The sequence below is a fragment of the Cyprinodon tularosa genome, unplaced genomic scaffold, assembly GCF_016077235.1.
Source record: "Cyprinodon tularosa strain WSP-4 unplaced genomic scaffold, ASM1607723v1 ctg914, whole genome shotgun sequence".
Lineage (NCBI taxonomy): Eukaryota > Metazoa > Chordata > Actinopteri > Cyprinodontiformes > Cyprinodontidae > Cyprinodon > Cyprinodon tularosa.
Window position 1 is genome coordinate 6,610 of NW_024039690.1, and position 20,116 is coordinate 26,725.

General features: G+C 42.6%; 1 protein-coding gene across 1 annotated transcript; it reads left to right on the forward strand.

Annotated features, from left to right (window-relative positions):
- Window positions 1-16,158: 16,158 nt before the first annotated feature.
- On the forward strand, window positions 16,159-17,055 carry LOC119776153 (the record flags this gene model as incomplete). Its single annotated transcript, XM_038274428.1, has 1 exon — window positions 16,159-17,055. A coding segment is annotated over one exon (897 nt), but the record flags the coding sequence as incomplete, so codon positions are not given.
- Between the last annotated feature and the right edge of the window lie 3,061 nt (window positions 17,056-20,116).

Genomic DNA, 20,116 nt, shown 5'->3' on the forward strand with positions numbered 1-20,116 from the left:
TAAGGCAGGATTCAATCTTTTGGGGTGAGATGGTGCAGAAGAGCAAAATTGGGTTTGTGAAGATAACCTTTCCTTGAACCAAATTATTAGGCCCGAGCAGCGAAGGCTGCAAGAGCCTATTGTATCTGTACCGGTTCTTATTATTATTCTACTGCCTCTAAGAATGGAGTTTTGGGGGCCTTAACATATTCAAAAACTCATGAAACTTTGCCAGTAGTTATCCCCCGTGTGAAATCGCATGATTTTAATGGAATCCAAAATGGCCGCCCCCAAATTACGCCACAGCGCCCCCTAACGTGAGTTGGGGGAAACTGTAAGTCCCAGAGATTTGAACTTTGGCACACCGGTAGATCTCCTCAAATCATGAAAAAAAGTCTTTTTTTCATTTTCGCTCATGTCGAACTTTAACGAACTCCTCCTAGGGATTATGAGCTATCGGCTTCAAACTCGGTCATTATGCAGTTAAGGCATTGGAGATTAAAAGTTATCAAAGGTTTTCGTTTTTGAGCATGTTTAAGGGGTCCCCAGGGGCCCCGAAGTTAGGGCACTTTTGAAGAATTTCAAAGTGGAATAACTTTTACAAAAAAAGTTCAAATCAAAGCATGTTTGGCAGTAAGGAGCCCCTTTGGGTGCTTGACCATACTGGATGGTCAAATGATGACATCATCTAAGCCCCGCCCCCTAAGGGAAGAAAGTGACTTTTTTCACTTGGGAGGGTCCCTTTCAACAATTTTAAACACCAGCACCTTGAAACTTTGTCAGATGATAGAAAACATGTTGGTCTAACTTCGATTAAAGCACAGAGAGACTGAGTTAAATGGTGTTGCCGTGGCGCCATGGCGAAGTGAGGCGTTTCGCCATGAAAATACGATTGGCTCTCATTTTCTCATTAATAATCAGATCTGCACCAAAATCACAAGAGATGATCCTAGTCCAACTCCAAACAGGAATCCAGAGCAATATTTTGTGGGCGGGGCTTAATTGCAATACAGCGCCCCCTAGAACTAACAAAGTTCAAACCACCAGCCCCAAGCCGTTTTAAGTCCAAGAATATTGAAACTTTGAACACATTTGCATCTCATCAGGCCCTAACTAAAAGCCTCTTGGAGCCATGGTCTAAACCCCACCGGAAGTCGGCCATTTTGAATTACATTTTACCCTGTTGTGAAATCACGGACCTCTTTTCAAAAAATTGTATAAAATCAGCCTTTTATCCAAATGAGCTAAAACTTTCAAAATACGTTCTTTACAAAGCCTGCTGTAAGTTGGTTACAATAGTAAAGCGCTTCTTTAAAGTCCGTCACTCTGATTTTTCAAAAGTTTGCGTTCTCGCCTAATAGTTGGCCAAGTGGACAGATAATGCCAGGAAATAATTCAGCCCCTAGCCATGCTCGTTCCTAGGATAATGAAATTTGGCACACATCTGTATGAGCTCTCCACCTACAAAAAGTTTCATTGGAGCCATGGTCTAAACCTCTCATGAAGTCGGCCATTTTGAATCAAACGGTACCCTTATGAAAATAGAATCACTTTGTTAAAATATTTCTAAAAAATCAGTCGTTTTCCCCAAAGAGCTAGGACTTTTGGATTATATTCCTCTAATTGCTACCTGTTTGATGGTAAACACAGCATAGCTCTTCTTAAAAGTCCGTCACTCTGATTTTTCAAAAGTTTGTGATAACAGGAAATTGTTGTTTCTCAAAACGTTTTATAGCAATCCTAGCCAAATTTGGAACAGTTATTTATCCTTTGATTATAGAAAAGACTGCCCAGTTTGGCGTGAATCTATGAATGTTTGAGCATCTTATGGGGTTTTCAACTGCCGCAGTATATGGCATTCAAGTTTAAAGATTTTTCTTTCTTTAAATTATTTATTAATTTATTGGAGCTTGTCTGCCTGGCTGTGTGTTTCCTGGACGGGGCCGCCTTTTACAGCTGCTTTTTGTATCTCTGCTTCTGTCTCCTTGAACCCCAGTCGGCCTCGGCAGATGGCCGCTCACACTGAGCCTGGTTCTGCTGGAGGTTTCTTCCTGTTAAAAGGGAGTTTTTCCTCTCCACTGTCGCTACAAGCATGCTTAGTGTGGGGGATTGTATTTGAGTCAATGAGTCAATGCAATCAACTGGTTTTCCTTAGATAGAAAACTTTGTATCAATTTGATCTGGTTGAACTGTAAAGTGCCTTGAGATGACATGTGTTGTGAATTTGGCGCTATATAAATAAACTGAATTGAATTGAATTGAATTGAATTAAATCATCTAAAAAAAATCTAGGACATGCAAGATGTGTTCCTTGACATTTGTGATTTTTTTTCGGGATTTTATTGCAAACTATGGATTTTTAATGATTTTTTTTGTTTTGAGTAGAGTCGGCCATTTTGAATTACATTTTACCCTGTTGTGAAATCACGGACCTCTTTTCAAAAAATTGTATAAAATCAGCCTTTTATCCAAATGAGCTAATACTTTCAAAATACGTTCTTTACAAAGCCTGCTGTAAGCTGGTTACAATAGCAAAGCGCTTCTTTAAAGTCTGTCACTCTGATTTTTCAAAAGTTTGTGTTAACAGGAAATTGTTGTATCTCAAAAAGTTTTATAGCAATCCTAGCCAAATTTGGAACAGTTATTTATCCTTTGATTATAGAAAAGACTGCCAAGTTTGGCGTGAATCTATGCATGTTTGAGCATCTTATGGGGTTTTCAACTGCCGCAGTATAAGGCATTCACGTTTAAAGATTTGTCTTTCTTTAAATTATTTAATAAATCATCTAAAAAAAATTTAGGACATGCAAGATGTGTTCCTTGACATTTGTGATTTTTTTCGGGATTTTATTGCAAACTATGGATTTTTAATTATTTTTTTTGTTTTGAGTAGAGTCGGCCATTTTGAATTACAGCAGAAGGAGGAGAAGGAGACACAGCAAGATAAGCAGAAGCAGGAGGATGATGAGGAGAAGCTGCATTAGCAGGAGGATGAGGAAAATAAGGAGAAGCTGCAGGAGGAGGAGGATGAGAAACAGTGGCAGCAGCAGAACGAGAAGGAGGGAGAGGATGAAGAGAAGCAGCAGCAGGCATAGGCTGAAGAGCAGGAGCATAACCTGGGAAGGAGCGTGGAGGTGGAGGTCGCTTAGTTCCCACGATCGCACATACCAGGCGGTGCGAGCTGCGAGGGCCGCCCAATGCCACTTGTGGCTTTAATTGAATTTAAGTTTGTTCCTGAGAATTTATGGCAGGAAAGAGGCTCCGCATTCCAAAGCTATTCTGTGAAATCTTATCCAATGTTTTCTTTAGCCAGATGACCTTAGAATTCCTGGATGCCAGGCCGTAAATTAGGGGAAGCTCTAAGTTTTTCTGAGTGTCAGAGATAGCTCCTGGTTGGAGGAGCAAAAGCCAGCCTTATTTGAATAAATTAAATACAAGAGGATAAAACTTTCTACATAGAAGTAACAAATCAGATTTGCTCTTGCAACTCTCCAAAGATGTCTTTGTACGTCTTTGCTTTCTTTCCTTCTCTCCATTTATGTCAGGTAATTAAATGTATGTCTCAGTTGTTCTGCAGTTTCTGGTGTAAGTTTGTGCATTGTCTTATTTCTAAGTTTATGCATTGTCTTATATTGGATTAAACTCTGTAATTCTGTGACGTCAACACGCATTGCTGGTTTTCCTTGTGGCCACACGCAGCTCGCCGAGAGGACCTGGGATAAAAAGGAAGAGAGAAAGCCAAACTTTTTCCAAAGTTAACTATTTTAGAATATTTTCTTCCTTAACACTCTATGATAATGCACTATATCAACAATAACTCCTGTAAAAACCACTGTGCAGCTGCATTATAGTTTTGTATTTATTGACTGTGAACAATATCCTGTGCAATATGTTAAATATGCAATATTTCTCCACCTGTATATAAGCCATCTGGATTGTACATATCTTTATTTCTTATTTTTTTTATTTCCTATATTTGTTTTGTTTTTCATTGTGTGCGATACATGTACACATGCACCTTAATCCTATTTATCTTGATATACTGTATATACCTGGATATAAGGTATATATATTGATTATTCTTAAAGCACCTTTTTCCTCCATGTTTGCACCTTCTGTAACTTCTATGCCAATATGTGACGAGTGAATTTCTCTGCTGTGAGATCACTAAAGCTCATCTAATCACATCTAATCCAATCTAAATAAATACATATATATACATGTTCAATAAATAAATAAGCATTCAATTAATTATCCCCCAATATATGGTTAAATGATATGTTCTCATAATAAATCATTTATTTAAAAAATGCTGTTATGTTCCTTTTTGTAAAGATGTTTTTAAAATGCTTAACTATTTTTATTCTTTTATTTTCTTTCAAAAAATCACTAGATTTTAAAAACACTCATAGTTTTTGAAAGGTATTATATATATATATAGAAACTAAAACGCTCAGATCTTTCTGTCATTTTGTGTGCGTGTGTGGCATCTGCAATGTTTTCGTTAAATATTCAAATAAATAAGATGGACTTTAAACTAGCAGACATGTTTGGATTTTTGCCATTTAATTTTTTCATTTAATTTTAAAAACGAAAGAAATGGAAATGGGGTTTTTTGTCATGATCTTGGCACTGATGGTTTGGTTTTTTCCTTTGCTCCTTGGTTCTGCAGTTCTAAGTTGTGTGTTTTCCTCCCATCAGCGCCAGGTTATTTGTGTGTTTTGGTGAGACGTTTCCTAGCTTTCTTTAGTCTGTCTGCTTCCCTGATTATGACCAGTTTTCTGTCCTGTGGATCAGCGGCGTCTGCTGCTCGCCCTCTAGAAACTCTGGGGGCGTGGCCGCCGCAACTGCTGGTCAAATCTCCCTTCTGGATTCTGCTGAGTTTCTCCGCGAATGAACTGAACTTTGAATCAAGTCAATGACTTTGCTCCAAGTTGCATTCAGCTCCACATCCAGTCTCTGACCTGTATTCTCCTATCCCTGCAAAGAGATCTGCCCTGCGCACCTGTTGGTGTTTAGTAAACGTTTTGAACTATCCCACTGCCTGTCTCGCCTTGAATTCTGGCTCCAATATTCTGAGATCATTACAGAATAACCTGGCCAAAACATGGACCCATCGGCAGATGGGCAGTGGCGAAATGATGTGGATCAAAGTATTTCCCGGCTAGAATCAGGCCTGCAGGAGATCCTTGATTATTAATCAGGCTGCTCCAGCTGCCCCGCCCATGACAGCTGCCGCGCCCACGTCTGCTACTGATAGTCCAGCTTCTCTTGAACCGCGTCTGTCCCCTCCTGAAGCGTTTAAAGGGGATCCTGATCAATGCAGAGCATTCCTGACTCAGTGCGTAATTCATTTTGAATTACAGCCCTCTGCGTTTCCTTCTGATCGAGCCAAGATGGCCTATGCAATCTCTCTGTTAGCGGGAAAGGCCAAATTATGGGGAACGTCAGAGTGGTTGAATAATCCTGAACTCTGCAGCTCTTATAATAATTTTTCTTTGGAAGTAATCAGAGTTTTTTGCCCAGTATTCTCCTATCCATGCAGAGATCTGCCCCGCAGCAGAGGAGCAGCCCCGCGCACCTGTTGGTGTTTAATAAACGTTTTGAACTTTCCCACTGCCTGTCTCGCCTCGAATTCTGGGTCCAATATTCTGACATCATTACATTTTTACAGGTTTGCCCAAAAAGATTTATATAGTAGCCCATAATATAATAGTGAAACATAAAGTCAGGAAAATGTCTCATAGAAAATGTTTTTTATTTGCATTTCAAATCAATGTATTACTGATAGCAAATGACATGTATCTCTTGGCCCTGGGAATATTACATGCCAGTCGCTGCTCCATTCAAGGCTATGACCTCATCGTTGTCTTGGAAAAACCAATGTGTAGACATTTACTCTCTTGTTCTCTGACAATAGAGGCACCGCCATTTACAGTAGTAGCGACATTCCTGCATTAAGTGGTTTGCTTAATTAATTGGTGATGTTTAGAACAGGATGACATACAAAAGAGGAACCCATTATATCCAGATTACGTTCTGGTCATACGTGGTTAAATAGTACATGATTTAAAATGGGAATAAACCGGATTAGCTCACTGACTTGCGCGTTGATCACATAACTATGTTCTTGTCTCCAAAACACACAGCTGCATTGCAGGCTTTGGAAGAAAAATCCAATCCGTCACGGCGGGGCGGTGCTGATCCCCGCAATATTAACCCTTCATTTCGTATTGATGATTAAAAGTATTATTTATAACTATATTATTTTACAGTACAGTACAGTACAGTAGTTAACATTAATACCGTACTTTTATTTGTTAAACAAATGCTTGGGCCTGTATAATGTTTTTATTCCCTGATTTCAATGTTGTAAGGAGTATTTCATCATATGATAACTCTAAAAAAAAAAAGGTTTCTACTTCACGTATTTCACCTATCGCCGGTTCTTTTTGGAACGTAACCTCCGCGATAAACGAGGGTTCACTGTATCTAAAATGGGAATACTCCGGATTATCTCACTGACTTTTGGGTGGGTCACAGCCATCCCTGACAACAGTTTAGAAATGCCACTATTCATCGCGGCAGCAAGCAGCATTCTTGCATAATGTGCCCAAAAAGCCTGGGGGGTTGGGCCTTTCATGCTTGTTGTAAGGCATCATAGCGTCCTTTTCCAGATCAAACTGAAAATTTTACCAGCTAGATGATAATAAAAATAACAAAAATAGTATAACAATATGCCTATTATTATCAGAGTAAGATATTGAGGCTGTAGAATGATAATCCCTATGGTCTAATATAATTCCTTGGAAAGGTGGAGCGCACATCAGCTGATCTAAATAAAAGAAAGACGCCATAAAGTCAAACAGCATAATAGGCTAGTATCCGTAATATATATAAATAAGTTAAATAAGTAATTGTACAATTTCTGATATCATAGGCCATCAAGTGATTAAAAAAAAAGAAAAACATTTAAGGCAACATTAAAAACTTGACCACAGCTGGGACCGAACCCTTAACCTTTGGAATTGCAGCCCATTCACCCTACCCTCTACGCTAAACCTGGGGAACAATAATCCGCTCAACTCGCAACAACTCATACCCCTCCCAGTCTGCTCATTCACCTATCTAATCCTGACTCATTGGACGCTGAAATGGACTCAGACTGCCACCTAGTGGCTATAGTAGTCACATGTTTTTCACACAATTTGTGAAACACGCGGAGCGTGAGTGAAGTGTCCATTTCCAACCAGCGCCCACTGTAACATATAAACCAAGAACAGTGATTCCAGGCAAAACCGGAACAAAAGGCCTGGAATCATTAACCCTACCCCACCCCGCCCAAAACAGAATGAAAATAAAAATAATCTACCACTAGACCTCCTCCGGGAACCTGCACCTCCAGGAGGTCCTGTGGGCCCAGTCTTAAGCACCCCCCCACGGACTAAACCATGCAGTACACGCCTGCAGGCTGTCTGGGCCCCTGGTATGGCAGCATGACTTCGAAAAATTGAGGGCTCTGGGATCCCTGATATGGAACCTTGATGCAGTTAATAGCTTACAGCACCAGGTATTCAAATGCGGTCTCCAATCCAAGCACCAATGGATTCCCCACTGCACTGCCCATCAGAGAGACTCATTATGAGCCCTGCTGCTCCCCCTCTCTGCAAGATCCACCATATCCGGGCTGACAACCTGCAACTCTCTGTCACTTTTTTTTTAACTCTTCTTTATCAAAGTTTTGGTCTGACAACATCAACACAGAACCACGCTGCCCTGTTGTTTTATTTCTCCGGAGATGTCAACTGAGATCTCAATATCAGTCCCTCTGGACTCAGGCTTTTTTTCAACAACACAGCCTTTCAGGCTCAGTCGAACTGCATCTTGGAGAAGTATTCTAGGAAAAATTTATTCCCTCACTACAATTAGATATCAATTATAGTTGAATCATTCATAATGATACATCAATTATAATCAGTGACTGCTAGTTTCCACCAATTTCTAACATTATGATGCAATCTCGCTTCAGCAGATTACTCTTAATGACTCCGTAATGTGAGCCAGCTCTCGACAGCTGCTTTTTATCTCAAGATGCCAATTTATGCTGCAGCAAACATCCAGTGGCAAACAGATAATTATCTGAAATAGTTAAATGTGGGTAGTTTCCAGACAGCTTAGGTGATCTGCTTATATCAGTCATTAAAATAGGAGAACAAGATTTAACTCACCGTCTCCTGATGACTTCTTCAGTGAATCTGAAGCTCACTCCTGCTGGCTGGAAGCCTCCACACGGTAATGGTCCCGGTTCTTTTTTCAACTCGGCCGAATGCACCAAGTGTGGTGGCTTTAAATGGTAGAATCAAAAAAAGGACACCTTCAGTCGATCATCTGATTGCCCCAGGACGGGAGAAGAAGCATTTATTTTATAGATATAGCGCTTTACATTTCACTAGACCATATCAGCGTTCTCCTCAACCCCCATCCCATTCCACTCTTGTCTTATAGTCTCAGTTTTGCACTGTGTGGATGCACATGCACAATGGAATATTGTGTCGACATCTTACTGGAATTCATGTGTGCTGATCTGCGCCAAAGTTACTTCAACCCTCAGAGAATGTTTATACAGATGTTCTCTGTTTTGTCTAAGCTCCTCATACATCATCTAATTGCGTATGAAGCAGCCTTAGAGACCATATTGTTACCAAGACTCACACTTGACCTTAGGTTTTGTTGCTATGAAAGTGTATGACCATGCAAGAAACCTATATAAGGCAATAACCTGCTTCAACAGTGTTAGAAGAACAGATCAAAGTCTGGGGGGTCTAGTGATTTCCAACAACTGTAGAAGAAGAAACGAAAAAATAAATGCGCCTGGAGAAAAGCCCAAAGTGTGACACTTGACTAATACATCCAACTTAAAATAAGCAAATGATTAAATGCATTAACAAAGCAACAGGTGTAATGATAGCAGTGCAATCGATCATGAACATTAATACATCCAGCTTAGTATTGGTAAATTATTGAACATGTATTAACAATAGCAGCGTTCAGCAAAAACCCCTTTTTGCCTGGCAATGTAGTGATGTGTGTGAATGGTTGTGGCTAAATGGGGACCACCCCCCTTTGTTCTCCACGCGGTGAGGGGAACAAAGACAAATGGGGGGGGGGGGGGGCGACCTGTAATCAAGATGGCGGCGACCACGGGGACCCCACGTGGCTGAATGTGATAACTTTATCTCTATCTCAAAGCAGAAACAACGAAGAGGACAGGAAAAACCAAGAAAGAAAGTGAAGGAAGCACACAGTTATTTTAACCAAATAAACAAACCCTTAATCAGCACAGAAAAAAAACAAAACATCAGCATTAATTCAAAACCCTAAACTGCCTTTCTCTCGCCTGAGCACAGCAATCCTGATGCATCAAAGGGAAAGTAAATTGATTTTACTGTGAGATGCGTCGTCCGAGGGAGGTTGGCGTTTCCACGGCAACCGCAGCTTGGTTTCTGTCGGGCAGAGGTTCTCTGCCACCGGTCCGCCCCTTGGGAAAGTTCAGTCAGCTCGGGCCGCAGCAGAGGGGTTGATCTGCTCACGAGTTGGAAAGGAGGGATTTCAGGAGGTGATCTTAGGAGGTGGTCGGCAAAAGAGCGTCCTCTCAGCCGATTCGTCCAAGGAAGGGGAGAACGAAGCTCCGCGGTCAGCTTCAAAGGCTTCTGTCTCCCAGTCAGCGCAGCCGCTATGCACGATGGAACACTGCGATCCGTGACTTTTGACGCAGGAAAACGAAAGCTACTTCCAGTCAGCTTTCTTCTGGTATTTCACGTGAAAGGGGGCCTCTCCTGACGGGCTGCAAACCCATGGAAAAAGAGAAAGAAAAAATGTCTGCTTCTGGCTTTTAAACCATGTGTGACACGGGAGCACTTCCTGTGAAAGTATCGGCTGATTGGTCTGTGCCATGAGTGACATGGGGGAACTTCCTGTTGGAGTATTCGGCTGATTGGTCCATTTGAGGTGGCCGCCTCCCACAGTGGGCCGGGTCTTCTTTGTTCTTGTTTTGGAGGGAATCCTTTGTTCTCCCTTGTGGAGAAGAGAAGGGGGATGGCTTCAGATGGATCACCCCACTGATCCCCCCTTTTAGCTTTGAAGATTGGGTATCCGTCTCAGTCTTTAAAGCTAACCAAGTTCATTAATCCATATTGCCAACAAGGTTGCGTTTAGGTGTCCAATGTGCAGTTGGCAGTTCGTTAGAGGTGGGTGCTGGCTCAGGGAGAGGAGGCAGGCGCTCGGCGAGTTTATTTCTAGCTAGCTGACTAACCTCATTGCAATGTTACCAAACATTGAGACACAGACATCTGTTGTACATTTACCACACTTCTAGCATTCTGGGTTCAGCGTTTATGCTTAAACAAGAGAAGAAAGGAAAGAAGCATGCAAAGAGGACAGAGATAGGTGAAAAATGCTAACTATGATTCATAGCTCTTTCTTTCAGGGGTTCTGAATCTGTGGCGCTATGAATCCAGGGGAAAAGGGTGAAGGTGTCTAGTTTCTAGTTCTTATTCCCTAGCACGCTGTGTGCGCCGTCGCCGTTGTGATGGTCCTGGGAATAAGAACCATGGAATGGACATTGCATAGCATCTGTGAGGTCATTTCTATGCATTGGATTGAGCTTGAGATCGATGTCAATATAGGCTAATATTGAGGAGGTTTAGGTGGACATGGGTTTATCTTTCAAAACTCATGTTTAACGCGGAATAAGCCTATACGCATTAGCTCTCTGAATGATAAGGAGATTTAGAATGAATCCAATTTCTAAGCTATCAGAGTTTACAAAAACTGGAACGACTAAGTTATAAGCCAGGTGAATTTGTAGGTGTTGCAGACATTAGAGACCGTTCAACTTTAAATCTTTACCAAAACTAGAAAGGGAATCAGATGCGTGTGATCACTCCTTTTAGCAAGCTGGTTCCAGATGAGTCGTCTAACCTGCATACATTTCTGACAACTTCAGAGGATATCATGTCAAGTTTTACCACTTCTGTTGGATCTATCCAGTGCATTATGCTCACAAATGGTTTATGGATATTATTATAGTCCTCCCTCTAAAAACAGACTAGTTCAAAAGCTGTGAAATTTTGAAATGTGGAAGTGAAACCTTATGAGATCAGTGCATGTTTTCCTGTGTGTTAACATACACTCAATCTGACTGGTACTATGCACATGTGTTCTTAAGAATGGAGGTGCACTCCATTCCACGGGCGGAAGTGGATTCTGGGTTGCATTTCATTCTGTCTACCTGCTCTATGGAGAAGAATGCTACAAATGCAAGATGTTGACTACGTTCTATCCGGATGAGAACTGGTCCGATCCAGTTCATCTGTAAATTGAGCCAAATGGATGTAACCCCCCTTTGCTTAGGAGGAGTTAGTTCCAAAAGGGCTGATGATGGGAGCTGGCAGCAGGTGGAATGTTCTGAGGAACACCCCTGTTTGCTGTCAGATGATGGAGACGATTGACTGGTCACCTGCTGGGGAGCGGGTCGGGTTGCTTTGCAGCCTCCCTGGACCTCTGCAGGTGAGCCATAGGCAGCTGACCTGAACTGGCCAGAACCGGTTCTACAGTCTAAGTAAGATCCATTTCCTGATCTTACATCCTGACAAATGTTACTGACTTCCTGGTAGGGATGTTTTTCTGAGTGGGGATTGGTCTTCTCTGAAAAGAGGTGATGGAGGCTTCGGGTCAGGTTTTCCTGGAGGATTTTCATGTCCAGCTGGGTTGTTGATCTGACGAACCATTTCTGTTAACAACCTACGGAGGTTAGCTTCCATCTCCTTCATGGCTGACTGCTCTAGCTTCTCATCCTGATCTCTCCCTTCACACTTCTTAAGCTTCCTCTGGTCAGGCTGTCTGTCATATCGGCTCATCTCTGATCTGTACCTCGTTTGGAACCCACTGTCCTCTCTATTCTGTGAACTCCTCCAATCCTGGAAAGCTCTCCTTTCTTGTGGGCCGGTATCACGGTTGCTCGATCCCTTTTTAAGTCTGGCTTTGGAAGGAGGAACCTCTTGTCCCTCCAACTCTAACTTTCTCCCTAATTCTGCCTGAACCTGCAGGACCCTGTGTTCGCCATCTGTACCCTTGCTGGTGCGGACGCGCGTTTCCCATGCAATCTGTGCATATTTCCATATTTCTTGCATGGTGAGGGTTTTGGTTCGGCAGTACATGGTAACATCATATCTTATGCTGACATGAAGATTGTGGAGGAAAAGATATTTCAGCGAGTGGTCTTCCTCCAGCCCAGGGGCGCTGCGCCCCTGAAAATATGCGGCTCGCAACCAACGGTAATAATCTCTCGGCGATTAATTTCTTTTCTGTTGGATGCCGAGAGCACTGAACATCGCGGAGCCCGGATCAGTGTGCACTGAATATTCCTCTCTCAGTGCTTGACAAAGAGAGGAATAGCGGTCTCGAACAGAGGGCTGGAGGCTCTCTATGAACACATGCACGCTTCTTGAAGTAGTTTTCCAGATTAACTTTAACTTCTCCTGGGCGGAGGGATGGGGTAAGTCTAAAAGACAACGTTCTACCTCTCTAAGGTAGTCTTCGATGGTGGATTCAGTGTTGCTGGGGTCAAAACGCTCTATGTCGTGGGCGAGGGATTCAAGTTGTCGCATCCGTAATCCCTGTTCTGGGACGGGGGCTGGACCATCTGAATCCTCATCTGAGAGCTCTAGCCAGCTACGGTCGCGGTAGGGTGGAAAGCTCTGCTCTGACCCCCTTGGAGGCAGGTGAGACCGCTCATGGTACACTGGTGAGCCTGTTGCTCCGTAGCTCTTAGGCCATGGCTGCGGCTCAGGGCGGTAACGCTCACCAGTGTCCCATGGTTGGCTGTACAGCTGCCTTTGTGGCAAGGGTGTGTCATAGCAGCTCGTGCTTCGTGTTTGGTCTGACCTGCTTGTTGCTCTATAACTGGGGCCTAGCATGCCGCTCAGGTCCTGCATCCTCTGTGGTCTAAAGCTGTTCTGATGGATGGGACTACGCACTACACTACCGAACCTTCCCTGCTCCCTCCTGCTAGCTCTCTGCTCTGTGGCTGCCAGAGGAGGATCTCCCCTAGTGCCCCTTCTATCAACCTTATCTAAAGCAGGGGTGGGTGCCCTTACTTTAGCTTCTAAACACAGTTCTTCGGCTTCTACATGCAGTGCTTCGGCCTTCAAGCGCAGTTCTGTTTCTAACTGATGTTCAGTTATTCCTCTGCCTCCTTTAGTGATAATGGGATGTGTAATAAGTGTAGTATTTTTGTAGCTTTGGAGGCGAGGGTGTCAGAGTTAGAATCCAGGCTTCAGGCTGTTGAAGTAGGCCCCCCACGTAGCTGTCCTCCAAAAGTGCCTGAGCAGCCAGGCGATTGGGTAACTGTACGCAGAAAGCGTAGTCGTGGATCTCTGCCCACTGGTCACCACCAACCCGTTCACGTTTCTAACCGGTTTTCCCCACTCAGTGACACACCCACTGAGAAGCCCACTCTGGTGATTGGCAGCTCCATAGTCAGAAACGTGGCATTAGAGACACCAGGGACCATAGTCAAATGTTTGCCGGGGGCCAGAACGGGCGACATCAAATCCTACCTGAAACTACTGGCTAAGGATAAGGTTAAATACAGTAAGATTGTTATTCACGCTGGTGGTAATGACACCCGGTTACGCCGATCGGAGGTCACTAAAATTAGTGTTGCTTCGGTGTGTAAGTTTGCCAAAAAAATGTCGGACTCCGTAATTTTCTCTGGTCCCCTCCCTGATCTGACCAGTGATGACATGTTTAGCCGCATGTCGTCATTCAACCGCTGGTTGTCTAGGTGGTGCCCTGAAAACAACGTGGGCTACATTAATAATTGGCAATCCTTTTGGGGAAAGCCTGGTCTGATTCGGAGAGACGGCATCCATCCCACTTTGGATGGTGCAGCTCTTCTTTCTAGGAATCTGGCCACATTTATTAGTCCTCCAAAACCCTGACCACCCAGGGTGCAGACCAGGAAGCAGAGTTGTAGTTTAACACACATCTCTGCAGCTTCTCTACTGTTACCCACTCTTTACTCCATCCAGACAGTGTCTTGCCCACGACCAAAATCTAATAAATTAGCAAAGATTCCCAAAGGAGTAAATCATGATAATCTAATTAAAATCAAAATAACTCAAATTGGGGAAAAAGTTAAAACAATTAAATGCGGTCTGTTTAACATAAGATCGCTTTCCTCTAAAAGTCTACTAGTTAATGACTTGATTTGTGATAATCACATTGACTTGTTTTGCCTTACAGAAACCTGGCTGCAGCAAGAGGATTATGTGAGCATAAATGAGGCAACTCCTTCAAGCTATTTAAATTTTCACATCCCCAGAAGTTCTGGGCGAGGAGGAGGAGTAGCAACAATCTTCCAGTCTGACTTACTGATTACTCCCAAAACAGTTAATACCTACAACTCTTTTGAACATTTAACCCTTAATTTCCCTGATCCAAATTTCAAGGCAAGAAAACCTCTTCTTTTTGTAACTTTGTATCGTCCACCAGGTCCTTACTCTGAATTTTTAGATGAGTTTTCAGAGTTCCTTTCTGATTTGGTATTAAATACTGACAGGGTCATCATAGTGGGAGATTTTAACATCCATGCTGACATTGAAGGCGATAGCTTAAGAGCAGCCTTTAATGCTATCTTAGACACTATTGGCTTTGTTCAAAATGTGAATAGTCCCACGCATTCTCATCTTCATACTTTGGATCTTGTGCTGACATACGGCATAGAATGTGAAGAAATAACAGTATTTCCTCACAACCCTGTCCTCTCTGACCACTTTCTAATAACCTTCAGGATTACTTTAACAGAGTTCTCCTCCCCCAAAAGAAGGTTCAATTTTAGTAGATCTTTATCAGATAGTGCAGTTATAAATTTTAAAGAATCTGCTTCACTTTCTCTCTCCTCTGTGTCAGTGAGCAGTGCTGCAGAGTGCAAAAGTTTAGCTTATTCCCCTTCACAGGTTGATGATTTTGTTGATGGGGTTGCTAGTTCTCTGCGTATTGCCTTAGACAACGCAGCTCCTTTGAAAATGAAAACCGTTAAAAATAGAAAGCTTGCTCCTTGGTTTAATGCAGAGCTGCGTACTTTGAAGCAAAATGCTAGGAAACTGGAGAGAAAATATCGCTCCACAGGCCTGCGAGAGTCCTTCCTAGTCTGGAAAAATGGTTTACTGCTGTATAAGAGGACCCTTTGTAAAGCAAGAGCAGCATACTTCTCCTCATTAATAGAGGAGAATAAGAATAATCCTAGATTTCTTTTTAATACAGTTGCCAAACTCACCCAGAGCCATAGCTCTGTTGAACCGTCCATTCCACCTGCTCTTAGCAGCAATGACTTTATGGGATTCTTTATAAATAAGATTGATCTTATTAAAAATAAGATCATAAGCACTCCTCTATCCGCGATTGTACCTGAGGTAGTCATGGAATCTGAACTGGGTTTAGACTGCTTTGATCCAGTTGAACTCTCTGAATTAGCAAAATTATTGTCTTCATCTAAGCCTTCAACTTGTATGTTAGATCCAGTTCCAACCAGGTTATTTAAGGAGGTATTCCCTTTGATCTCCTCCTCCATTTTAGATGTGATTAATCTATCTCTGTTACAGGGATATGTACCTAAAGCTTTTAAGGTTGCTGTAATTAAACCTCTGCTTAAGAAACCGTCTCTTGACCCAGATGACTTGGTCAATTATAGACCTATATCCAATCTTCCTTTCTTATCCAAAATTCTTGAGAAAGTAGTTGCCAAACAAGTTTGCGATCACTTCCACCATAATGAACTTTTTGAAGAGTTTCAGTCTGGCTTTAGAGCTCATCATAGCACTGAAACAGCTCTGGTGAAAGTCACTAATGATATTCTCATGGCCTCAGATAATGGACTTGTATCTGTGCTCGTCCTGTTGGATCTTAGTGCTGCATTTGATACAGTTGACCATAATATTCTTTTAGAAAGACTTGAATATTTTGTTGGAATTAAAGGAACAGCACTAGACTGGTTTAAAATCTTATCTATCTGATCGAATTCAGTTTGTTCATGTTAATGATAGATCTTCAACACGCTCAAAGGTTACCTGTGGAGTACCACAGGGATCAGTGCTAGGACCAATTCTCTTTACTTTATACATGCTCCCAATTGGTAGAATTATTAGACAGCATGGGATTAATTTCCACTGTTATGCTGATGATACCCAGCTATATCTGTCTATAAATCCAGATGAAGCTAACCCATTACATAGATTACAGGCATGTCTTGAAGACATAAAAACCTGGATGACTCTTAACTTTCTGCTTCTGAATGCAGACAAAACAGAAGTTATAGTCTTTGGACCAGAGTCTCTGAAAAAGAAACTGATTAGCCAGTCACTTCATTTGGATGGGATTAAACTGATTTCAGATAATAAAGTAAAAAATCTTGGTGTTGTTTTTGATCAGGACCTGTCATTTAAATCCCACATCAAAGAGGTTTCTAGAATTTCCTTCTTTCATCTGAGGAACATTGCAAAAATTAGAAATATCCTGTCCAGGGGTGATGCTGAGAAACTAGTCCATGCATTTGTTACTTCAAGGCTGGACTATTGTAATTCTTTACTATCAGGAAGTCCACAAACTGTAGTTAAAAGCCTTCAGCTGATCCAAAATGCTGCAGCCAGAGTTCTAATGAAAATTAAAAAGAGAGATCATATCTCGCCTGTCCTGGCTTCTCTTCATTGGCTTCCTGTTAAATCAAGAATAGAATTTAAAATCCTCCTTCTCACATATAAAGCCTTAAATGGCCAAGCTCCATCTTATATCAGAGATCTGATTGTTCCTTATGTTCCTAACAGAGCACTTCGCTCTCAATCTGCAGGTTTACTAGTGGTTCCTAGAATTTCTAAAAGTAGAATGGGAGGCAGATCTTTTAGTTATCAGGCTCCTCTCCTGTGGAACCAACTACCAGTTTTAGTCCGTGAGGCAGACACCCTGTCTACTTTTAAGGCTAGGCTTAAAACTTTCCTTTTTGATAAAGCTTATAGTTAGAGTGGCTCAGGTTATCCTGAGCTATCTCTATAGTTATGCTGCTATAGGCTTAGACTTTTGGAGGACATAGGGACCCCCATTTCATCATTCTGCTTCATTCTCTCTCTGTTCTCCTATTCTGCAGAATCTGTTAGTTCAATCTCTAACCTTCTGCTCTCTCTGCTTTTCCTCAGAGTAGCTTTGCCTCGTCTGTTCCTGTTTGGCTGTGACGTCATCCTGGAAAGAAACATCAGCTGTGCTGCTTCTATCAACACCCTTGTTTATAGATGTTGGAGATCGGCCTGTTTTCCAGTGTGGTCCTGTTTCTCTGACCGTGACTGAGTGGATGTGCTTTCTTCGTCCTCTGGCATGGGAGCTGCCTTGGAGCTCGTCTGCCTGGCTGTGTGTTTCCTGGACGGGGCCGCCTTTTACAGCTGCTTTTTGTATCTCTGCTTCTGTCTCCTTGAACCCCAGTCGGCCTCGGCAGATGGCCGCTCACACTGAGCCTGGTTCTGCTGGAGGTTTCTTCCTGTTAAAAGGGAGTTTTTCCTCTCCACTGTCGCTACAAGCATGCTTAGTGTGGGGGATTGTATTTGAGTCAATGAGTCAATGCAATCAACTGGTTTTCCTTAGATAGAAAACTTTGTATCAATTTGATCTGGTTGAACTGTAAAGTGCCTTGAGATGACATGTGTTGTGAATTTGGCGCTATATAAATAAACTGAATTGAATTGAACTGGGACTTTCTCTGGTACAGCAATGCAAGTTGACCAAACAAGTTTGCAATAAGCATCTCTTTCCCTGGCTTCTTAGTTGACTCCATTAGCTTCTCAATCTCGCTTTCACAAGCCTCTAGATCCAAACTACCAAGGGCTCTGTGTTCGTCTTCTGACAACGAAATCAATGAGCTTATTAAGTTCTGGGCTTCCATTTCGATGGAGGCCGCAGAAGCTCCCACTGCTTGCTGATCCTGATCCCTATCCATTTGATTCGCTAGGGGGGGACACAAAGCAGGAAACGCAGCGCACTGGCTACAAATCGCTTAAAGTGTTAGCACTACACGCACTAAACAAACACGCTCCGTTGTTACCTTCCCAGCTCTATGGCTCCTCTCCGTGGTTCGGAACCGCTGGTTAATAAAGCTAAGACTGGTCCGAACTTAGCTTGGCTCGTTGCGGCCGGTAACTAGCCGTCCGGGCTTATTGCACGCACACACAGAGGAGCAGAGGCGGAGGAGTAGAATCCACGGACCGGCTTTATTCAGCACTATTCCTCATTACAAACACTTTACTTTTATGGCTGTGGAGCCGAACTTATTCTCATAAAACTGCTTTACTTCTAACAGCTGCAGAACCTGGATAATTTCTCACACGCAGAGGGAAAAACCAAAAACATACATGTACGTGCTGGCTACGTCACCCCCTTCTTTACCCCCCCTGAGGCCACCTCCTTAAAGGGGAATGCTCAGGCCGGTAACACCGTTTACTATAGGTTTGTTACCTATACGGCAGGTGTAGAACGTGTGGATAAAACAATACGCAGGTTGCTTTCAACTTGCGACCTCCTCTTTAATTTGACAGGTTGCCGATTTGCTTTTAAATCTGTGGGTTTCTAATGGTTTGATTCACTCACCTTTCAGTAAGTAAGATTGGCTGGTTCAAAAGTGTGTATATGTGTATAGATGTGTGCGTGTGTATGTATATATGTGTAGAACACTATTAACAAACAACTCTTGCACACAAAATGGATAGCGCAGTGTTAGAAAACCTGGCAGAAGTGGTAAAAGATGGCAGCAGCTGCACAATTAAACCTGAGGTTTTGTTTCTTTATACCTGCAGTTTAAGTTTAAGCACTCTCCAATTGTTAAAACACTGTTTGTCCACAGCACAGAAAGCAATAGTGAAACAGCATGAAAGAAAGAAAAATAAAATTTAGGAAGAAAAAAAAAACAAAAAAAAAAACAAGTCACTCCTTCTCTACACCGTTCAGCTGCAATTTCAGAAGCCACCACCAGGGGGAGACAAGGTTCCTTCGCCTGGGAATTTCCAAACTGTTGTTGCAATAACACGCTAACGCCACCAGATGGCGCCAAAGAGAGCACTACACAATTTGGGTCTCAAACACTGGAACCAGCTGAGTAATTGTAATTACATAAGCTACCACTAGGGGGGCCTAGCTGCCAACGTGGCCTACACTGACCCAGTCGCTGTGACTTTAAGAACCCTTTTGTGCTGCACCAATCCACAATTTGATCTCACGGCTTCAGAATAGCAGCAACCAACAAACAACGCAGCTTAAGTCCCAAATCACCAATTCTCTATTGGATTATAAGTCTGAGATTCAATTAATTCAATTTCAATTCAATTCAATTCAGTTTATTTATATAGCGCCAAATTCACAACACATGTCATCTCAAGGCACTTTACAGTTCAACCAGATCATACAGTCAAATTGATACAAAGTTTTCTATCTAAGGAAAACCAGTTGATTGCATTGACTCATTGACTCAAATACAATCCCCCACACTAAGCATGCTTGTAACGACAGTGGAGAGGAAAAACTCCCTTTTAACAGGAAGAAACCTCCAGCAGAACCAGGCTCAGTGTGAGCGGCCATCTGCCGAGGCCGACTGGGGTTCAAGGAGACACAAGCAGAGATACAAAAAGCAGCTGTAAAAGGCGGCCCCGTCCAGGAAACACACAGCCAGGCAGACGAGCTCCAAGGCAGCTCCCATGCCAGAGGACGAAGAGAGCACATCCACTCAGTCACGGTCAGAGAAACAGGACCACACTGGAAAACAGGCCGATCTCCAACATCTATAAACAAGGGTGTTGATAGAAGCAGCACAGCTGATGTTTCTTTCCAGGATGACGTCACAGCCAAACAGGAACAGACGAGGCAAAGCTACTCTGAGGAAAAGCAGAGAGAGCAGAAGGTTAGAGATTGAACTAACAGGTTCTGCAGAGTGGGAGAATAGAGATAGAATGAAGCAGAATGATGAAAAAGGGGTCCCTATGTCCTCCAGCAGTCTAAGCCTATAGCAGCATAACTATAGAGATAGCTCAGGATAACCTGAGCCACC